This window comes from Salminus brasiliensis, chromosome 24 (genome assembly GCF_030463535.1).
Source record: "Salminus brasiliensis chromosome 24, fSalBra1.hap2, whole genome shotgun sequence".
Classification (NCBI taxonomy): Eukaryota; Metazoa; Chordata; class Actinopteri; order Characiformes; family Bryconidae; genus Salminus; species Salminus brasiliensis.
Window position 1 is genome coordinate 22,080,201 of NC_132901.1, and position 20,686 is coordinate 22,100,886.

Genomic DNA, 20,686 nt, shown 5'->3' on the forward strand with positions numbered 1-20,686 from the left:
GCCACTTTAAGTTGCACCCATTGCTTTACAGCAAGACACACAGCTTGTCTAGTCCCTGTAAAGAAGTACTGCCAAAAGAATAGGACTAGAAAAGAACATAAACATACCATGCCTAATACCAGCCGTGGGCTAGAGGGGTATAAAGCCCACCAGCTCTATACGGAGTTCTCTGGAATGATAGATGGTGCTCCATCCAATACGTTGGGGATGAGTTGGGGTGGGGTAGTGATCATCCAACATCCTGACCTCACTAACGCTCTTGGAATATCCTGTTTTATCTGTCATTAACTGCACAGCGTGTAGCATGTGTTTGTCATTAGTAGACATTATCAGATGTATGTGAGTCTACATGAGTCCTAAACATACCACATCCACCTTTACCGTTCCTTAGCAACGCAATAATGAATTCATCTTATTAACATAGAGTAAATATTTTGACACTGCTCCAAATGACACAAATATGTTTCACATTTCTAGCATTAAAATTCGGTTTCCATATGAGCAGCTGTGTTCAAACAAACTGAAGCAGAGTATGGCTAACCCTGCACTGAAAATCAGATGACTGAACTACTATCTTGAATATCTTAAAATTCAATAATGGATGTCATCCGATCTAACAGCCTTTATCCAGAGACACTTGACTAATCAGATAACTGCTGAAAACATGCATTTAGTGTATTGATTCTGATTACTGCCATTTTTAAATAAACACTAAATAACAATAAAAATAAAAATAATTATAATTATATAAATAAGCACGTTTCAAGGTACCCAAGGATACTGCACAAATAATAAAATATGGAAGAAAGCAAGAATAGCTTTATATAAATTAATTAAATACAATAAAATAATGTATAATAATAATAATAATTGATATAATACTACTAATAATAATTGTAATAGAAAACATTAATAATATTAGTCTTTTATCAAATAATACTATAATGGTAATAATGTTATCAGTAGTAGTATTATTAATAGTAATAAATATAATAAAATTAATAATATACTATAATATATATTTGAAAATATATATTTAGGTTAAAATGTAACACCTAGAATAACAACTTTTTGAACCTTAGGTTTATTATTCAGTTATGAATCCTTTTGCAGTTATTGCTGTTATGAATTATTGGAAACTGTTGGGTTTTGCATATCTTCTATTCAAGGGCTTTTTAGCTTTTTAGCTTTTTAGCTTTTTAGCTTTAGCGAGGAAAATTCGGTGTAAATTCGACCATCACAGCATCACACAGGTATACACACTCACACTATCTTTGGGCGCCGTGTCAGATTTTTCATTGGCTGCTTCAACTGCCAGGCTGCGCTCCCTCAGTTAATCCATGTCGAAGAGTGTGAGTCTGAAGCAAGCAAACACACACACACACACACACACACACACACACACACACACACACACACACACACACACACACTAAAGCCAGTGTTCCAAAACATTGCACAGGGAGCCCCACACACACTCAGTGTCACTTTTATGGCTGAAAAGTATGAAAAATGATATTATCAGCGGCTATTAGAGTCTAATGAGAGCCAAACATGATACTGAAGCTGGGTCTCAGGCCTGGCCTAAGCTAAATTAATATAAACTGCCTGCCTCTGTCCCACTCTCTCCAAGTTAGAGATATGTGGATGGTCTGGTGAATATAGCATGCGTAGATGGCCATAGCTAGATACATCCTCATTGGCTAGCATTTTAAACATCTCACCATTCCAGTCAATAATGAGAAGAAAGCCTCATTTGTACAGTGACGTACAGAGGCAATCGTGTTACTGTCCAAAGACTTATGGACATGATTCTATGTCTTTAATACACTATATGCCCAAATGTTGGTGGACACCTCTTCTAATGAATATGCATTCAGCTACTTAATACAGTTGCATCCATTGCTGATACAGATGTGTGAATATCCATTTAGAGAAGCATTGTCAATAAAATAGGACTCTTTTGGGATGAGTTAAGGGGGGGTTAAGAGGTGAAGTGATGATCATCCAACATCCTAACCTCGTCCTGATCTAAAGGGGAAATGTGAAAACTATGGGCCTTTTGGAGCAAGGTACTGTAAAAAGAAGTCCTGCATTGTGATGTCTAGAAGCGTGTCCTACAAGACGAGGGTTGGAGTGACCAGACCAGTTTAATTAAATGAGCTACTGCTTCCTTGTCTGCTCACCTAGATCTCTGTTTGCTGGACAGGCCTCATTACAATGCCAACGAGTTTCTTTGTTTTTGATAAGAGATGGGGAGGGAGAGAGAGAGAGAGGGAGAGGAAGAGGAAGGTAGAAGGATGGAGAGGTAGAGGGAGAGAGAGAGAGGGAGGGAGGTAGAAAGAGGAAGAGGGAGGGAGGGAGAGGGAGAGATAGTGAGAGGGAGAAAGAGAGAGGAAAAGGGAGGGAGGGAGTGAGGTAGGAAGAGGGAGGGAGGGAGGTAGATATATATATATATATATATACACCTCTTTTGGTTCCAGTAAGGACTATGTTGAGGTTCTGTAATCTTGAGCCCTGTCAAATCCAACATCTCAGTCTTTAAAGTAGAGGTTCCTAATGGTTCTTGGCTTGGAGGTGCAGTTCTAGGAAAGCTCTTAAAGGGGTATGGAACTTTTACTTTGTGCTGAGGTTCTTCAATCTTCAAACCCAGTCAGATCTAATGTCTCCCCAGCTTAAAATAAAGGTTCCTAGATGGTTCTTGGTTAGAAAATAAATACAAATTTAGTTAGTACAAACCCCTTTAAAAAACACAGGTACCAGCCGTAACATCAAAGCCACTGACAGGTAAAGTGAAAAACATTGCTGACCTGGTTCCAGTGGCTTTTGTCAGTGGATGGGATCTAAACGTTGGTCAGCAAGTCAACAGTCCTTTCTTGAAGTTCCAGTAAGGAGTATGTGTGTAATTGAGATGTGTGTGAGTTTGAACCTTTCGAAAGTCTTAAGAACCTTCCCTTGAAGTAAAGGGTTAAGGGTTCTCCACACTTAAACATCTCTACATGCGGTTCTTTATGGTACTAAAAGTTGTTCTTCTATGGTCAATCATTTACTGCAACCATACCACAACTATATTTATGAGTGTAAGATGTTAGGTTTGATCTAAAGTCTCACAGTCTGGAAAATGATGGTTCCTAAACTGGTCTTAACTGAAACGTGTGCTTTGAGGAACAATCTGTAATGGACGTAGAACCTTCACCATACGCTGAGGTTCTTTAATATTTAACCCTTAATTGCTTCCTGGCTTGGATGTGCAGGTTTATAAATATGCCAAACGTACCTTATACTGAGGTTCTTAATATTTAAAGGCAAAGGTTCCCAGAGCAGCATGTCCAGGCCAAGAACCATTTAAGTACATTTATGTCTGCAAGTGCTGGACAAGCAGCAGAAGACTCAGTGACCAGCCCGGCGACTGTGCTTTACTGATGATTTGTCCATGCCCCTCTCTAAACTTCTCATCGTCCTTGAGGCCTAAAATAGCAAGCTGCTGATGGCTCCTTTCTTTCCCTCACTTCTTGTCCTGCGCATCCAGAGTAATCTTCATGCGGGCAGGGGGAATTACCCCGTCGTTAGGGCTGCTGAGATTGAAAATATGACTTATGGCTGACGTTATTGCTCAGTCTGGAAGGCTGCAGCGGTTCTCCAGCTGTCATATGGCACGCCGTGGTGGATGGGGCTAATGCCAGAGTGTGTCCAGGCGGAGAGAAAATACTGCCCGGTAATCACCAGCCTCTATACAAACAGACACCTTGGGGCGGACGTGAGCTCATATGACTGATTCTGCGGTTCACAGTCAGGTTAGCAGTGGTTTTCGGTGTGCAGAACATGATGGTGATTTTATCCGCGCTGGGGCAGCTGGCGGGGACGGGGGTGGGGGGCGTGGGCATCCGTCACTTTCTCATTCCCCACTTAAGCGAGGGGTTAAGGGGTTAAGCTGTTGGGAGGGACGCACCATAACTCAGGTAACAAAAACTGTGGAGCTCTGTTGTTTTGGCTGAATCACAGGCTGTGACGGAAGTCACCTCATCATGTACACTCTTCATAATAACGGTTCATCTTAGAGGGGGTACAGAACTTGGTATGGAGCCTTTACATTACATGGAGATTTATGGCGCTACACCCTTCATTATGGCTTTCATGTACAGTTTCTCTTATGCTGAGGTTCTTTAATCTTGAGCCCCATCAAACCCAACATCTCAGTCTTTAAAGTAGAGGTTCCTAATGGTTCTTGGCTTGGAGGTGCAGTTCTAGGACAGCTCTTAAAGGGGTATGGAACTGTTTCTTTGTGCTGAGGTTCTTCAATCTTCAAACCCAGTCAGATCTAACGTCTCCCCAGCTTAAAATAAAGGTTCCTAGATGGTTCTTGGTTAGAAAATAAATACAAATTTAGTTAGTACAAACCCATTAAAAAAACACAGGTACATCAAAACCACTGACAGGTAAAGTGAAAAACATTGCTGACCTGGTTCCAGTGGCTTTTGTCAGTAGGTGGGATCTGAATATGGGTCAGCAAGTCAACAGTCCTTTCTTGAAGTTGAGGTGTTTTAAGCAGGACCGATGGGCAAGCGTGAGGATCTGGGCTTTGACAACGGCCAGATTGTGATGGTGAGACGACTGGGTCAGAACATGTCCAATATGTCTTGTGCGGTGTTCCCGGTACACAGCGGTCAGCTAATGGAGGCTCCACCTCACAACTTAACGTCTTGGTGCCAGATACTACAGGACGCCTTCAGAGGTCTTGTAGAGGACAATGACTTGATAGTTCAGAGCTGTTTTGGTGGCACCAGTGACGTCACACCCGATTTCAGTTAAACGCTTGTACATTTAAACACTCATGTGCAATAATTAATTATAAAGTAATTAAGTAAATAATTGTACAATTAGCTGAGACTTTGGAATTTACCGCAACTGGTTTGATGATCCTTTACTGGCCTGTATCTGTTTAATGGCAAATCGAACCAAAATGTCCCACGTTAGCATTATTAGCACTGTCCCAGGTTAGCACTGTTGGCGATACCAGTTGATAATGAAATTTGAACTCTGGGATTCAGAGTAGGAAATCCCACTTGTGGGTGTGTTCCAGTTGAAATTTCCTACTTGGAAATATAGAAAGTCCGACATCCCAGTTCCAACAGAATGCAGCCTTACTGCTGAGCTAAATGGCTTCAACAGATCCCCTGGCTGTCCCCTTTGCAGTTTGCACAGTGCTGTTAACGTGACGTCATTTAAGTGATCTCAAACTCAAGTAATGACTCTAGACTTCCCAGGGTTCAGTGTTTGATACCAAAAGCACTTTGTTCCTCTTAGCTGTTCTTATCATCAGACTCTTTCTGACGGTGCTCTTTATCCTATTCAATCAAAACTACGAGTTCCGTCGCTGCTGTGGCCTAAAAGAAAGCGGTTCTGTGCTCCATCCAAACCGTTTGTGTTGTTTTCAGTAGAGCCGGAAAGTTTAAGCCTATTAGGCATGCTGGCCTTAGCCTCTTAACATCAACTGTCTCTGCTCACAATGAAATTCTTCTCGACACTATATCTGCATGTTCTGCCTCTTTGCCTAAGCAGCACTTTCATGAAAATGCCTTTTAAATACCCATTGTGCATCTCTGACTGCTTGCTCGATTTCGTCTCAACTTATACCACACGCCCCCTCCACCCCCCAACCCCACCCAAAGGAAATAATCCATTCCAGCACGGTTCCTTTTAATTCTCCTCATCATTTCACACTGGTCCGGGTTGAAATAGCTCCTCACCGTAAGCAACTTTACTCATTAACAGCTCGGGTAGCATTTAAATATTTCTATTTAAAAGTCATGGCAAAAATTCCCCAAAGCCTATTTTACGCTTCCGCAGTAAGTGGATTAAAATGAATTAAATGTGTGTTAAAGGAAGAGTAGTGAGAAGAAAAAAAAAGAAAAGAAAAAAGGAAAAACTGATAAAAGACTTTTTACCACCTTTCTCAGTGTTTGGCATCATTTTGAGACTTTTTGTTGTTAAAAAGGGAATTTTAAATCTGCGTTCGCTCATTAACTGATTTGGCTTTCACACTCGCTGCCAGAGAGAGAGGCGCCCTGGGTAAAGAAAAACAACAAAAGAGCAAAAGACCCCTTTTTTTATCCTTCACAGATTATTATTGTTAAGGACAACCTCTGCCAGAAGTGTGAAAGCTAATGCATAAGGCATAATTGTGGAATACTGAGCGTCCTTCTCCGGCCTAGCCTCTGTGTGCTACTCCTTACCTAATACAGCCTCCTACCTACATCCCTCCTAAAAGAGACACTCCCCAATTTATCCCAGATTAAAAAGGTAAAGGTGCAAGTATCTGTCACTGTACTGTGTGCAGCGAAATGTGTCCACCACATTTTACCCATCTGTGGTAGTAAGAACACACACATCCGGAGCGGTGGGCAGCCAACTCCAGTGCTCTGGTAAAAGAGAGGGCGAAGGGCCTTGCTCAAGGGCCGAACAGTGGCAGCTTGCCGAGCTCGGGAATCGAACCCACTTCTCTGGACAACCTCTGCCAGAGATCTCATGTAGGCTAACTGTGGAATATTAGCTATGGGGCCTTCTGGGGCCTAGCATCAGTGTGCTACTCCTTACCTAATACAGCCTCAGTGAGCTCAGCTCAGATCATCCCTCCCTAAAGAGACACCAAATTTATCCCAGATTAAAAAGGTAAAGGCTGAGGTGCACGTATCTGTTACTGTACTGTGTGCAGCGAAATGTGTCCGCCACATGAACACACACACACACACACACACACACACACACACACACATTAGTGAACTAGGGGCAGTGAGCGCACACGCACCCCCCAGAGTGGTGGGCATCCAGTTCCATTGCTCTGGTAAAAGAGAGGGCGAACGGCCTTGCTCAAGGGCCCAATGGTGACCGCTTGCCGAGCTCGGGAATCGAACCCACTGCTCTGGACAACCTATGCCAGAGATTTCATGTAGGCTAACTGTGGAATATTAGCTATGGGCCCTTTCCAGCCTAGCTGTAGTGAGCTTAGCTCAGCTTTTATCCCTGATTCCTGCTCTGGACAAGCTCTGCCAGAAGTGTGAAAGCTAGCAAAGGTTTCAGCTAAGACGCATAATTGTGTAATATTAGCTTAGCGTCCTTCTCCAGCCTAGCCTCAGTGTGCTAGTGCTTACCTAATACAGCCTTAGTGAGCTCAGTTTATCCCTAATAAGTGAATTTCAGATTACTGCTCTGGACAAACCTCTGCCAGAGATTTCACGTAGGCTAACTGTGGAATATTAGCTGAGCGTCCTTCCCGAGCGGCCTCCAGCCTAGCTGTAGAGAGATTAGCTCAGTTTATCCCTAATAAGTGAGTTTCAGATTACTGCTCTGGACAAGCTCTGCCAGAAGTGTGAATGTTAGCAGAGATTTCAGCGAAGACATGGAGGCTAATTGCACAAAATCAGTTTAGCATCCTTTCCTAATCTAAAATCTGTGTGCTAGTGCTTGCCTAGTACAGCTTCAGTGAGCTCAGCTTGTCCCTCCTAAGTGAATTCCAAAACCGATCCCAGATTACTGCTCTGGACAACCTGTGATAGGTGTGCAGTATTTCAGTATCAGGCGAATTGTGATATTGTGAAATATTAGCTTAGTGCCCTTTCCTGTACTAGTGCTTACATAGCAGGGCCTCAGTCAGCTCAGTATATACCTTTTACGTTAAAATATCACATACATCCCAGATTACTGCTCTGGACAACCTCTCCCAGAAATGTGCAAAGCTAACCAGGTTGCGTAGAGTCCTTGGCCAACCCGGCCTCCGAGGGCTGGTGATCCAGTCTATTAATAACGTAATGCCTTCCTGGTAAAACTGTCCTTTCCTACTTCCATCTATTTGTTGAATATTTTACAAGCTTCTCTCATGATCTCATTGCAGGGGTTTAGCATGCATCTTCTCATTGCTTCAAGCTTTAGTAGCTTGCTGTAAATTTTTTATCGAACTAGTAATACGTCGCCTCATTTTCTGCGTGCTGTGATGGCTTTGCTTTCGGTACGTTTCGGGACTTAACAGGGAATTGATGCTCACAGTTGGTACCTTAGTAATGTCTTGCCCTTGGCTGTGGTGAAAGACGTGTTTGTTAGAAGCTACACTGTATGTCCAAAAGTTTGTAGACACCTGCTCCACCGGAGTTGCTTTAGGAATCAAGCGTAATCATATTGAGTTTGTTTTCCTTTGCTGCAGTTATAGCCTCTTCCGCAAAGGCCTTACACTAGATTTTGAAACATTGTTGTGAGGATTTGAGGGCAAGCAACCATAAGAGCATTAGTGAGATTCTGTTTTTGGGGCAGTGGTGACTCAGCGGTTTGAGCTCAGGGCTATTGATGACAGGGTTGTGGGTTCGATACCCGGTCTTCGCAAGCTGCCCCGGTTGGGGCCTTGAGCAAGGCCCTTTTCCCTCTCTTTTACTTGGTGCTGGAGTTGGCTGCCCACCGCTCTGGGTGTGTGTGCGCTCACTGCCCCTAGTTCAATAGTGTGTGTGTGTGTGTGTGTGTGTTCACTAGCACAGATGGGTCAAATGCAGAGGACACCTTTCGCTGCACATATTTCAGTGACAAATACTCACACCTTTACCTTTTACTTGCACCTTCTGTTAATTGCCACTCAGACTTTTCCGAGAAGTATTAGATAGAGCTCCAGTACTCTAGAAAAGTCAGTTCCACTGCTCCATAGCCCAGTGCTGCAGGGCTTTATACACCTCAGTCTACCAGATGGCATTGGGCATGGTGACCCTAGAGTCATGCATGGGTGTTCCAGAGCATGCTGTTATGTTGGCAATGCTTTTCCATGGTGATTAAACAAGCTGTGCAACTTGCTAAAGTAAGTTGACCTCTCTCATTAAAATTTGTGTCTGAATACTTTTGTCAAACTGGGCTATATAATATAACTAAGCTATAACTCTTTTTAGATCAATTATTAGCAACACCTAGGCCTAGAGCAGCTCTGGCCTTCCGGTCTTCTCTGACCTTCCACTGAACATTCCTGTAAAGTGGGTGAGCCTGATCGTGGCTGTTTGCCGTTTCTTTGATTGAAAGTGAGAAAGGAAAGACTAGGTAATGGAGGGAGGCGAGGTGCGCCAAGACGTCATTTACTCTGGAGCCCGAGGTCCACGGCTGTCACGGAAGGCGTTCAGCAGCCTTCGAGGTCTACCGTACAGACAGACAGGTGCTTGACGTGCTGCTCCGACAAGGTGAAGTGGTTAATTGGTGGACGCTGTGCCGCTCACATGGTTGATATTTCTCAGGGTGACATTTTCCCTTCTTTCTGTCTGCGCCTCTGCTGCTATGGCTGTGTTTGAAGCCCTGACAGATACGAAGGGCAGACTTCTCCTACAAGAACGTTTGGTCAGTGGGGAAGAATTCACAAAAGCATCTTGAGAAATTAAGTCCTTTAAAATTCTTTCAATTTTTGTCTTGCATCATGTCTTGATAACTATGATATGTGCTATTCTTGAAATAATCATAATCGCCAGAATAGTCCAGTTTGGTCCGGGCTCCAAGCCTTGATGTACAGGCAGCCTGAGCACAATAAACATCACAGCTGCGATGCACAGTAAGTCCAGCAGCAGGCCTGGAAAACATCTAAGCCAAAATGTTGAGTAACTCCAGCTGTGGGCCTGGGAAACATCCAAGCCATGATAAGCAACTCCAGCAGTGACCCCGGGAAACATCCAAGCCATGATGAACAACTCCAGCATTGGGCCTGGGTAACATCTAAGCCATGATGTTGAGCAATTCCAGCATTGGGCCTGAGAAACATGCAAGCCATGATGAGCAACTCCAGCAGTGGGCCTGGATAACATCTAAGCCATGATGTTGAGCAATTCCAGCATTGGGCCTGAGAAACATCCAAGCCATGATAAGCAACTCCAGCAGTGAGCCCGGGAAACATCCAAGCCATGATGAGCAACTCCAGCAGTGGGCCTGGATAACATCTAAGCCATGATGTTGAGCAATTCCAGCATTGGGCCTGAGAAACATGCAAGCCATGATAAGCAACTCCAGCATTGGGCCTGGGTAACATCTAAGCCATGATGTTGAGCAATTCCAGCATTGGGTCTGAGAAACATCCAAGCCATGATGAGCAACTCCAGCAGTGGGCCTGGGTAACATCTAAGCCATGATAAGCAACTCCAGCAGTGTGCCTAGGAAACATTCAAGCCATGATAAGCAACTCCAGCAGTGGGCCTGGAAAATATCCAAGCCATGATAAGCAACTCCAGCAGTGGTCCTGGGAAACATGCAAGCCACAATGTACAAGCCACAATCCAATGGCTTGGGAGGCCTCATCGCTACAGAAGATAAGAATATTCTTAAGATTAATTTCTATGGAAAGCCTTCATGAATTCGATCCCAGGTCTTAACATCATTCAGTATTTGGGAAGTCTTTTACACCTGCGGGGCAAGTGAGCAAACTTTTGAAGGTGTGTAATCCTCAGTTTCTGTATCTTTATCTTACCCTGTATTTTTCTACTCTCTCTCTCTACAGTGATGCCCCGCTTTGCTGAGCAAGTGGAGGTAGCCATTGAAGCTCTGAGCACCAACCCCCCACAGGCGTTTGAGGAGAATGAGTTTATCGACGCATCACGCCTGGTCTACGATGGAGTGCGTGACATCAGGAAAGCTGTCCTCATGATCAGGGTGTGTATGTGAGAGCATGCAAGCTGTTTACACCACCACAATCACACCAATGCATCTTAATTAGTTCAGCCAAAAGAAGGAACACAAACATGAACAGATTTTCTTTTTTTTTTTTTTTTTCCACAAAATGGCAAAACTGAACAAACAACTGACAAAAGTCTAATTTGGGAGTCAAGCTTGCGCTAATCGCAAAGCAAAAGTAACTCATTCAGCTGTTATCATCTCAACCATTCAGCTGTTTAAAGTTGGCACAGATTGCTTTTAATGAGTATTGTAAGGTGTTGTTTGTTGTAAAAATAGTAAACATGTGAAAAATGCTCAGATACAGTTTAACAAGCTGTATCTAACAAGCTATTTATCAACATGTTATTTTTTACCTCAGAACAAAACAGATTTTCCTTTTATGGAAGGCTTGTAAAAAAATAATAAATAAATAGTTATCTGCTGATTTGTGTCACTGTGACTGCCAACAGCCACATAGCTTTCTGTAAACCAGATAGTGTTGCTGTCCTCTGTGCCTAGCGAGATCTGACCATAACAGTCTAATTAACAGCAGAGAGTCAGAAGGTAACACAGACATGGGAGCACCCTGAAACACACTGGCAAAGGTGCTCCATGCACCGTACATTAACTTCTGTGCTCTGCACCACGGTGCCACTTATTTAGCCTTACATGGCTCTCACTAGTGGGCAGGGTTTATGTAAATAATATGGGTGTAAATATAACAAGTCCAGACTGTGATGTAACAGTTTTGAGGTTTTGGAATTGGCTGGTTTTACGTCTCCGTTTCGCTTCTGCTGGATCTTCTTTCTCAGGAGGAACAGCATTGTTTGAGGTTCATGGTTTGTCAGGTCCATGATCTAAACTCTTATTATTCAGCTATGCCAAGGACAATACAGTAACAGCCAGGACGGTTCTCAAATCGTAATACAGCAGTTTTACACATTGAAACATAATTTGGGCAAAATATTTTATGGGAACAAAACAAAACATTTGACTTACTGACACTTTAAGAGCAATAGAAAATCTGAAAAGCATTTTTTGGAATATTTCAAAAGACGAAGGTCGAAAGTTGCCCGTAAACTATTGAACTCTCCGTGTACGACAGGCTACTGGCGAAACGTGCAGCACATTTATTTAGGTAAATTGTCTTTAGCGGAGGAGCGTCAGGTACGTCCTAGCTCGTAGGTGTTAATGGAGATTACACTGAACTGCAGTTAAAGTGCGGTGTGTTGTAGTGGAACTGCCCATAACACAACAGAGCAGCGCTGTTCAGTACAGCACTGTGTGTACAGCTTGCTTTGCATGTGCCGTCACCTTCAATGCTGTTGCACACAAAAGCCCCTTTCATCGCAACAACCCCTACAGTCGCGGTAGGAGAAACATCAAATGCCATACAGATGAATAATGCACTGTTGCCAAATAATGGGAAGCTGTGCTTTGGAGTGGCAGCGAGCGCGGAGAGGTGGAGGATAATTAAGAAGTGGAGATATCCTTTCTACAGCGAAAGGCAGCCTCTGCTCTTTTGTTCGGCCTGACAGAAGGAGTCCACTCTCAGGCTGGGAGCAGCTCTGCAAAATCCATTAGCGTTGCTATTCTGTTGCCAGGCTGTGGTGGCCGTCTCTTGGCATGGAATTTGGACTTAGCTGTGCTCCTGAGGTTAGAAGTGGAGTGAAACATGCACTTGTGCATGGGCATTCAAACACACATGCACTTTTGCATACTGTATCTGCACTGCACGTCCAAATGTCTGTGGACAACACCCCTTCTAATGAATGCATTCAGCTACTTTACACCTTAAGTTGCACCTATTGCTGACAAAGGTGACAACTCAGCTTGTCTAGTCCCTGTCGAGAAATACAGCCAATAGAATAGAACAGGACTCTGGAGCAGAGTCCTAATGTCCTAATGTCCTAATGCCCTAATGCCAGGCATGGACTAGAGGGGTATAAAGCCCTCAAGCATTGGAGAAGCTGTGGAGCAGTGGAAGAACTGTGTTCTCTGGAATTAATGATTTTTGGGATGAGGTGGGTGGTGATCATCCAACATCATGACCACACTAACAACTCTTGTTACTAAATGCTCACAGCAATGCACCAAAATCTTGTAGAAGGCCTTCTTCCCCGGACAGGAGGGAGAGACAGTTGCTCCAATAAAAAAGGGTAAATGTTTTTAATACCCTTGATTTAAAAAAACAAAAAAAACAATGAATGTGCAGGTGTCCCAATACTTTTGCCCAAATAGCGTATTTTCATATTCAGCATAGAAGTGATCTCATTAAGGCAATACGGCTCAGAACAGTCAACATGCAAGTGTGCACAGCAATATGGCTTGGTTGGTTTGTTTCATATAGACGAGTCTGCAGCCGCAGGGATTTTCATTAGAGACGAACATGGCTTTCTATCTGTTTCAGTCGGCAGGATGGTGCTCTAAAAAAAGAACCTTTTGTTTGTTATTCATATCCCACATATTGCATTAGGGGATGTAGTTTTATAGGGAGTGTGTTGTTTCCAGTGGGCTCAGCTTGCTGGTCTTGTCCACAAGTTATCCATCACCCCTGTTACTCAGTGCCCTGTTACTCAAGAGCCCTTCGAGCTTCAAGCTCGGCGAGTACGGCTCACCATACTTTAAGATCCACGGAAAAAGTGAAACGAGCGTCCCCTGGGTGTCCGAACGGCAGAGTCGCTCGCTGCCTTTAAACACCGACTGAAGACCCACCTCTTCCAAGAATAGTTGGGTGAAGTTTAGTGTAGAGTATCGTGGTCTCCATACTGACTGCTGTATTTAGTAACATCTAAGCTTAGAGGGATCTTTTGGACCCTAGTCTATATAAACTAGCTGTTTCTGAGTAAACAGTGAAGCACTTGAGAAGAGAAGAGCATTAAAGCAATTAAATGCCTTTAATGTAAATGTGTTTCCCAAAGATCTGTTTTTGGTCCAGAAGCAAGGCCTGAGCTTTCACCGTACTGCTGTTGACACCCAGATTCATGGAATTACCCCTTTCCTAAGCACTGAATAATTTCTCCACCAATACCCATACACGATATGCACATCTTATATAATCTTAATACTAATCCCATACTCCAGTACCAACTCTCCTGCCAACCAGACCATAACGCAGCCTATATCATCTTAATACTAATCCCATACCCCAGTACTAACTGTCCTGCTAACCAGACCTTAACACAGCCTATATCATCTTAATACTAATCCCATACCCCAGTACTAACTGTCCTGCTAACCAGACCTTAACACAGCCTATATCATCTTAATACTAATCCCATCCCCAGTACTAACTGTCCTGCTAACCAGACCTTAACGCAGCCTATATCATCTTAATACTAATCCCATACTCCAGTACTAACTGTCCTGCTAACCAGAAATGTTATTAGTTAACAGTTTTATTAATCCCCAAAACAATCCCATATTTTTATGCCAACTAAAAGTTTATTAATCCCCAAACCACCACCCCACCAACCTATAGTTCCCTACAAATCAGTTTTATTAATCCCCAAAACAATCCTGTAGTTTTATACCAAATAAATCAATCAATCCCCAAAATAATCCCATAGTGTTATACCAACTAAAAGTTTATTAATCCCCTAAACAATCTCACAGTTCTCTACAAACTAAGAACCATGTTATTAATCCCCCAGATTACCCCATGATTTTATACCAACTAAAATAATCAATCCTCAAAATAATCCCAAAGTTCTCTACAAACTAAGCACTGGTTAATGAATCTACAAAATAATCCCATAGTTCCCATAGTCCCAAAGTCTCTAGCCTGAAAGTAGCATGCTATGCTATCACATGATGTAGTAGGAGGCAGCAGCTATTCTTTGCTGTTTTAGTAAAACAACAGTGTCAAATGTAGAGCTAGTTATGATGCTAGCTCCATTTGGTTGAGCGAGCTCTCCGAGTGACCTTGCATTACACCAACAGTCTGTCAGACTTGTAAACAACTTTACTACTGATTTCAGCGTCAGCAATGCCCATTGCTTCATCCTTCGCCTCCACTGAAACGCTCCTCTCTACCACACCCAGCAATTTGTCTGCTAATACACAGTGTGAAGGCTTCAACACTGATTGAGCTACAAGGCTTGATGGTGCTACATCTTCAGGCGCTCAGAGTTACAGGGGAAAAAAACAGATGAATTCTCACAGCGTAGAGACCTGGAGGCCACGGCCCCTCCTCGCGCTCTGTTTGATCCCACTTTAAGAGGGAACTGCTTGTTACGGAGCGCATGTAAACCGAACGGGAGTTTTAAAAACAATGATGTAAGTCGCTTGAAACCAGAGCGGCGGGTCGGCGTGAATTATTGATGAAAGTTTGACTGCTGGAATAGCTGACACATCTTGAGGTCTTCTAGGAGCTCCTTTGTCCTCTGAGGACTGGACAGCGGGGTGCTCCTTCACTGCCCGTCTGCCACAAATCATGGAGGTGCCAGCCGACACTTGCGATGAGGGAATGATGGAGGACAGAAAAGACAAGCCACACACGAGCACATCTCTGATCATGGTGTAGAGAATGCTAGATGGGATCTACTGTAGTTTGGGGAAGTACCCTAAGTGGACAAAAATATTGGGACACCTGCTCATTCATTGATTCTTCCGAAATCAAAGACTCACAAAAAGGGTTAATCCTGCTTTTGTTGGAGTAACTGCCTCTACTTTCCAGGAAAGAAGGATTTCTACTACATTTCTGAGCATTGCTGTGAGAATTTGATTGCATAAAGTGCCAAGAGTGTTCAAGAGAGGTCAGGATATTGGATGATCACCACCCCCACCTTATCCCCAACTGCGCAACTCATCCAGGAGGTATTGGATAGAGCACCATCCATCATTTCAGAGAACACAGTTCCACTGCTCTACAGCTCAACGTTATGGGGCCACGGTTAGCCCATGCCTGGCTTTAGGCATGCTGCCAATAGGCTCATGTTGTCTACAGGGTCTCAACAAGCTGTATGTGTGCTCATTAATGTTATACTAACTAATAGAAGCTAACAAGTTATAGAAGCGTATGACTTTCTAACTGCATTTCCTAGATAGGGAATGCTTAGAGTACCTGGGTTATCGATCACAAGGTTGTGGGTTCAATACCCCTGTTCTATTACACCAACCACTACAGAGGTGTCGTACTTCTTGTTTCGGTTTTAGTTTAAGGCCTAACAAAATATCATGTGTTTATTTTTTCCCCAGACCCCAGAAGAGCTGGAGGACGACTCCGACTTTGAGCAGGAGGACTATGACACTCGTAGTCGTACCAGTGTCCAGACCGAAGATGACCAGCTCATTGCAGGCCAGAGTGCCAGGGTAAGTGACCACAGTTCCTTCACTCTCTTTTCACAATGTCTGTATAATTGCACATATATCTCTACAGCAACATATTGCTAAGGACCAGCAGTTGGGCTGTTGTTCATAAGACCTACATGAGCTGTTTATTAATGGGACTGGAATAAACCTACATTGGCATTTATAAAGGTTCATTCCAATAAATGTAATATAACAAATTCTGGGCTGGAATGACAACTGATGTGTAAGGTTGAAGGTTTACAAAGCAGTTATTGATCACAAGTTGTGAGTTTGATACCCATCTCCACTTTAGGTGTCTAACTGTTCCAGGGGCACCATGGCTGACCCCATGCTCGGACATAGTATCATTCTTTACAGCCGCTGAATTTATAATGGAATTCTCTGAAAACACACACTCAGAGCAGTGAGCAGCCACCTCAGCACCCAGAGAACAAGCGGGCGTTAGATGCCCTGCTCAAAGGCACCTCAGCTGTGAGTGTTGAGTGTTGCTGTTTCTTCACTTCCCCATTCCGACTTTCTACTGGTACTGGAGATAGAACCAGCGACCTTACGCTCCCAATCCCACTTATCTAACCATCTCTAACCTTTAGGCCGTAGCTGACTAAATCAAAAGAAACCTATGGAATTAAACAGTGCCCAGTAGTGTTGGCTCAGTGGTCAGAGCGCAGGGTTATTCATCACAAGGTTGTGGTTTCAATGCTCCTCTTTGTCCGCTAAGCTGCCACTGTTCCGCTCTTGAGCAAGGCTCATAACCCTCTTTGCTCCTGGGGTGCTGTAGTATGACTGGCCCTGCGATCTGACCTAGCTTTCCAAGATGGAATATGTGAAGAGAGGAATTTCATTGCACTGATCTAGTGTGCTACCACTATGGCCCAGAGGTTGTGAGTTTGAATCCCAAGCCATGCTGCTTTGCCGTCAGTGGCCGTGTTCTCTCTGGGTGGGAAGATGGCTCACATACCGCCATCGGCCCATCACTCTTAAGTGATGTTGGCTGGCATAGGCGTCTGTTAGCTGGTCCGGTAGAGCTGGGGACCTGAACCTGTTGGTTCGAAAAGAGGCGGTGGCAGGCTTTGCATGTATTGGCGGACAAGACCTTAACCTCCCCGTGTCGGGTGCATTGCTAGTGCTAAGGGGGAGTTCTGAACAAGCGGGTCATCAAGAGGGGGATTTACAAAAAAACGATGCTTATTTATACGCTGGACCAAAACAATGTCCAACAATGTCCAGGCAGCAGCATTTTTCATGCTACCTTCCTGTGTCCATTATACAGCCATGTTACACCACAGTGAAGATTTCACACTGCACTCCTAGATGCATCTGTCTGAGCCAGAATCTGCTGGTGCTGATAGTGTGTAAATGATTGGAGGGTGCACTCATCATCACAGTTTGCAGAGGGAGTGGGTGTGACCGCAAATGAGGCCAGGAACAATAGGCCTCCTTCAGCTAGTGTGCGAGTGTGAGTGCGAATAGCACACCGTGGGCTTCTTACAGGACATTAAGAGGATATCAGTTCCTACCACCCTGTGCTTGAGAGCACTGCTGGCACACACACACACACACACACACACACACACACACGCACACACACTATTGCTCCCCACTTATTTAAAGCTGCCTGATCAAAGAGAGAAATGATTAACAGAGGGCTGCAATGAGGACGAAAGAGGAAATAAATGTGAAGACCGGCGGACTCGCCTGTGATCTCCTCTGTACGACGTGTCTGATCTCCAGACTGAATTTGGCTTAGTCTAGCTGACATTCAAGCCAGAAAAATGAAAATGCACCAGACCTTAACCTGCAAATACAGACAGGATCTGTGCTTCTGTGTTTGCTTGCCACCTCCAGAATCCTGGTGTAGCCATCCAAAAAATGAATTTGAGTAAAGAATTTGAATAAGAATACACACCGGCCGTAAGCGTTTAGAGACGCCTCAGCTTGTCGGAATAAAGCTGGTAACCTTCAGTATCTTAATGTCAATAAAATGCCAGTTGCCACCATTGTCTCCTTACCCCCGAACTGCAGTCAATGAGCCAAGACCTGTTTGGTGTCTGAGGTTTATTTCTGGAGGTTAGCACTAAAGGATAACGTAGATGAGAGGTAATGGAGACGTCTGCACACCCATTAGCATCATGCAAACTGCATGCCTATATAACCACATACTACAGTATATGGGTGGATGAATAGATAGAAAGATCAATAGATGATAGATAGATACATAGATAGCTAGATCAATAAATGGATAGACAGACCGACTGATCAGTAGACGATGGATAGATGGATGCACAGATGAATGGGATGGACAGATATGCCTCTAGATTAATAAATGGATGGATTGATCAGTGGATGGATGATGGGAGTAGTAGATCAATGGATGACAGATTAATTGATTGATTGATAGATTGGATGGATGGATGGATAGATCACTGGATGATAGACAGACAGCAAAATGGATGGATTGGATAGATTGATCAATGATAGATACATAGACAGCTGGATCATTTAATGGAGGCCGTGATTAGTGACTGATCAACTGAACGTTCGGTCAATGAATTGATCGGTAGAGAGATAAACAAATGGATAGTGATCATCCATCATCCTGAATGCAATCAAATCCTCGCAGCAATGCTCCAAAATCTAGTAGAAAGACTTAGAGACAGTTACAGAATAAACTCTATTTTATACCCTTTATTTGGGAAGCAACAATAAATTAGCAGGCGTCCCAATAATTTTGTCCATTTATTGTATCTTAAGTTATAATTTCCTTTACAGGTTTAATTATATTCACTTAATTAAATGCGGTGATGGTACAGAGTTCATTAACTGAAGATAGTAAGGAATCTAATTACCTCCTGTGTTCTCTCTGATACGGGTGTACAGTGTGTTCCTCGCCATGCAACGCACTTCTGCCCATTGTTCTAGATAGCAGCGTGTCCAGCAAGCCTATCTGGGGTATGGACAAACAGTGTAATTCCCTCATGATATTACTTGATCAGCACCCCCCTCCCCACCATGCCCTAGTACCATAGTGCACACACACACACACTCTCTCTCTTGGTCTATTTCTGCAGTAGCTCCCTCTGTTAGCTCTGTGATTGGATAATGCGGCTGATAGGTCAGCCTTAAAATTGCACTCAGAGTGCCAGCGCTGTTTTGCTTTAAATGAAACACATTAAAAGTCGTTGTTAGGTTGTGTGTGTGTGTGTGTGTGTGTCTGTGTGTGTGAGAAGAGTGCTTTTCTAATCCAGGGGCAGGAACACAGGCTGCGGGTGTGAGTGCGTTGGCACGGGTGTGTATGGGGAAGGATTTGCCGGAGTGTTAAGCTCCTCGGCCCTGCTCTTGTTATCGGCGAGTGGGAAAGAGAGGGATTTGGGCTAAATGAATTCTGAAGTAGGACAGAGGAAGAATAGCGCTTGCTGCTAGCGGCGAATCTTCCCCAAAACCCAATCAACCTGCAGCATCTGATCCCCTGCTAGTCTTTACACTAAACCCCACTCACTAAGTCTTAGGCATCTTTAACCCCTACTGTGACCTGTATTTGGGCCCATATAAAAATTCCCCACTCTGTACCTACATAAGTGGCCTAAAGAACCTTTGCCTGAAGTGAAGGTGGAGAAGTAGGTTCCCTGTAGAGACGTATTGCCAATAGAATAGGAGTCCCTGGAGCAGACAAACACAAACCTAGCATGGTCCATGATCTAGCATGGGCTAGAAGCGTGTAAATGAGCAGGTGTCCAAACACTTTTGTCCACATAGTGTACCTGGAGTGCATTTTCTTGCACTTGAAATTATTGAAATTATTATTCTTAACTTTCCTTTCCCAGTTTTTTAAGGCTGCCAATTATCCAAAGCACTCATTAGAACTCTCCTGCATCACACACAATGCTCCCGACACTGGCCGGGTGAGAACTGACACATGCACAATCAGCCACCACCTCTTTTTAAACTGCCGCCAATGCAGCGTCGCCAGACAACCCACCCGCTCGGAGAAAAATTGTTGCATGTCCAGCTCTGATACATCAGCTAGCAGATGCTTGTGCCGGCCAGCGTTACTCTCTCCATCTGGAGTGAAGTGGGGAGAGAGAGCGCCATCTACCCACCCAGAGAGGGCTGAGCCAATTGTGCCCTCTCAGACTCTGGCTGCTGAGGGCAGACGGTGTGACCCAGGATTGGTGGAAATCATGAGTCACAAATCCAACAAGTAAGACAGACGTACTTAACTACTGAAACGAGATTAATGGACAGAAATATAGGGACGCCTGCTCATTCATTGTTTCTTCTAAAATCAAGGATATTAAAAAGAGTTCAGGACGTCCCAAAAGTATCAGATGGAGCACCATCTATCATTCCAGAGGACACAGTTAGCTCCATTGCTCAATGCTGGGGGGCTTTAAACCCATCTGGCTCACGCCTGGCATCATCATCATCATCCATGGTGCCAAAAAGTTCATGTTTATCTGCTCCAGAGAGTCCTATTCAGCAATAGGTGCACCTTTAAAGTACTGAATGCATTCATTAGAAGCAGTGTCCACAAATATTTGGACATATAGTGTATGTAACTTCGTTTAACTAGTACAGCATAACAAAAGTAAAATTCCAAATTCCATGAGGATGACACTTTCCAATCACATTATCCCTAAGTATCCGTCCAGGGTTACTTGAGCAAATCCCCCTCCAAACCAAAAGCCGACCGTACCCCACCATGCCCCGCCGCCTCTTTCAC

The 20,686-nt window shown here is 43.9% G+C and overlaps 1 protein-coding gene across 1 annotated transcript in view; it reads left to right on the plus strand.

Annotated features, from left to right (window-relative positions):
* Positions 1-20,686, plus strand: part of ctnna2 (catenin (cadherin-associated protein), alpha 2) — a 566,064-nt gene that overhangs the window by 533,867 nt on the left and 11,511 nt on the right. Inside the window, exons 13-14 of the mRNA XM_072669925.1 lie at positions 10,499-10,650; positions 15,853-15,966. Of these exons, the coding sequence (XP_072526026.1) occupies positions 10,499-10,650; positions 15,853-15,966 (266 nt within the window). The remainder of the gene's footprint in view (positions 1-10,498; positions 10,651-15,852; positions 15,967-20,686) is intronic.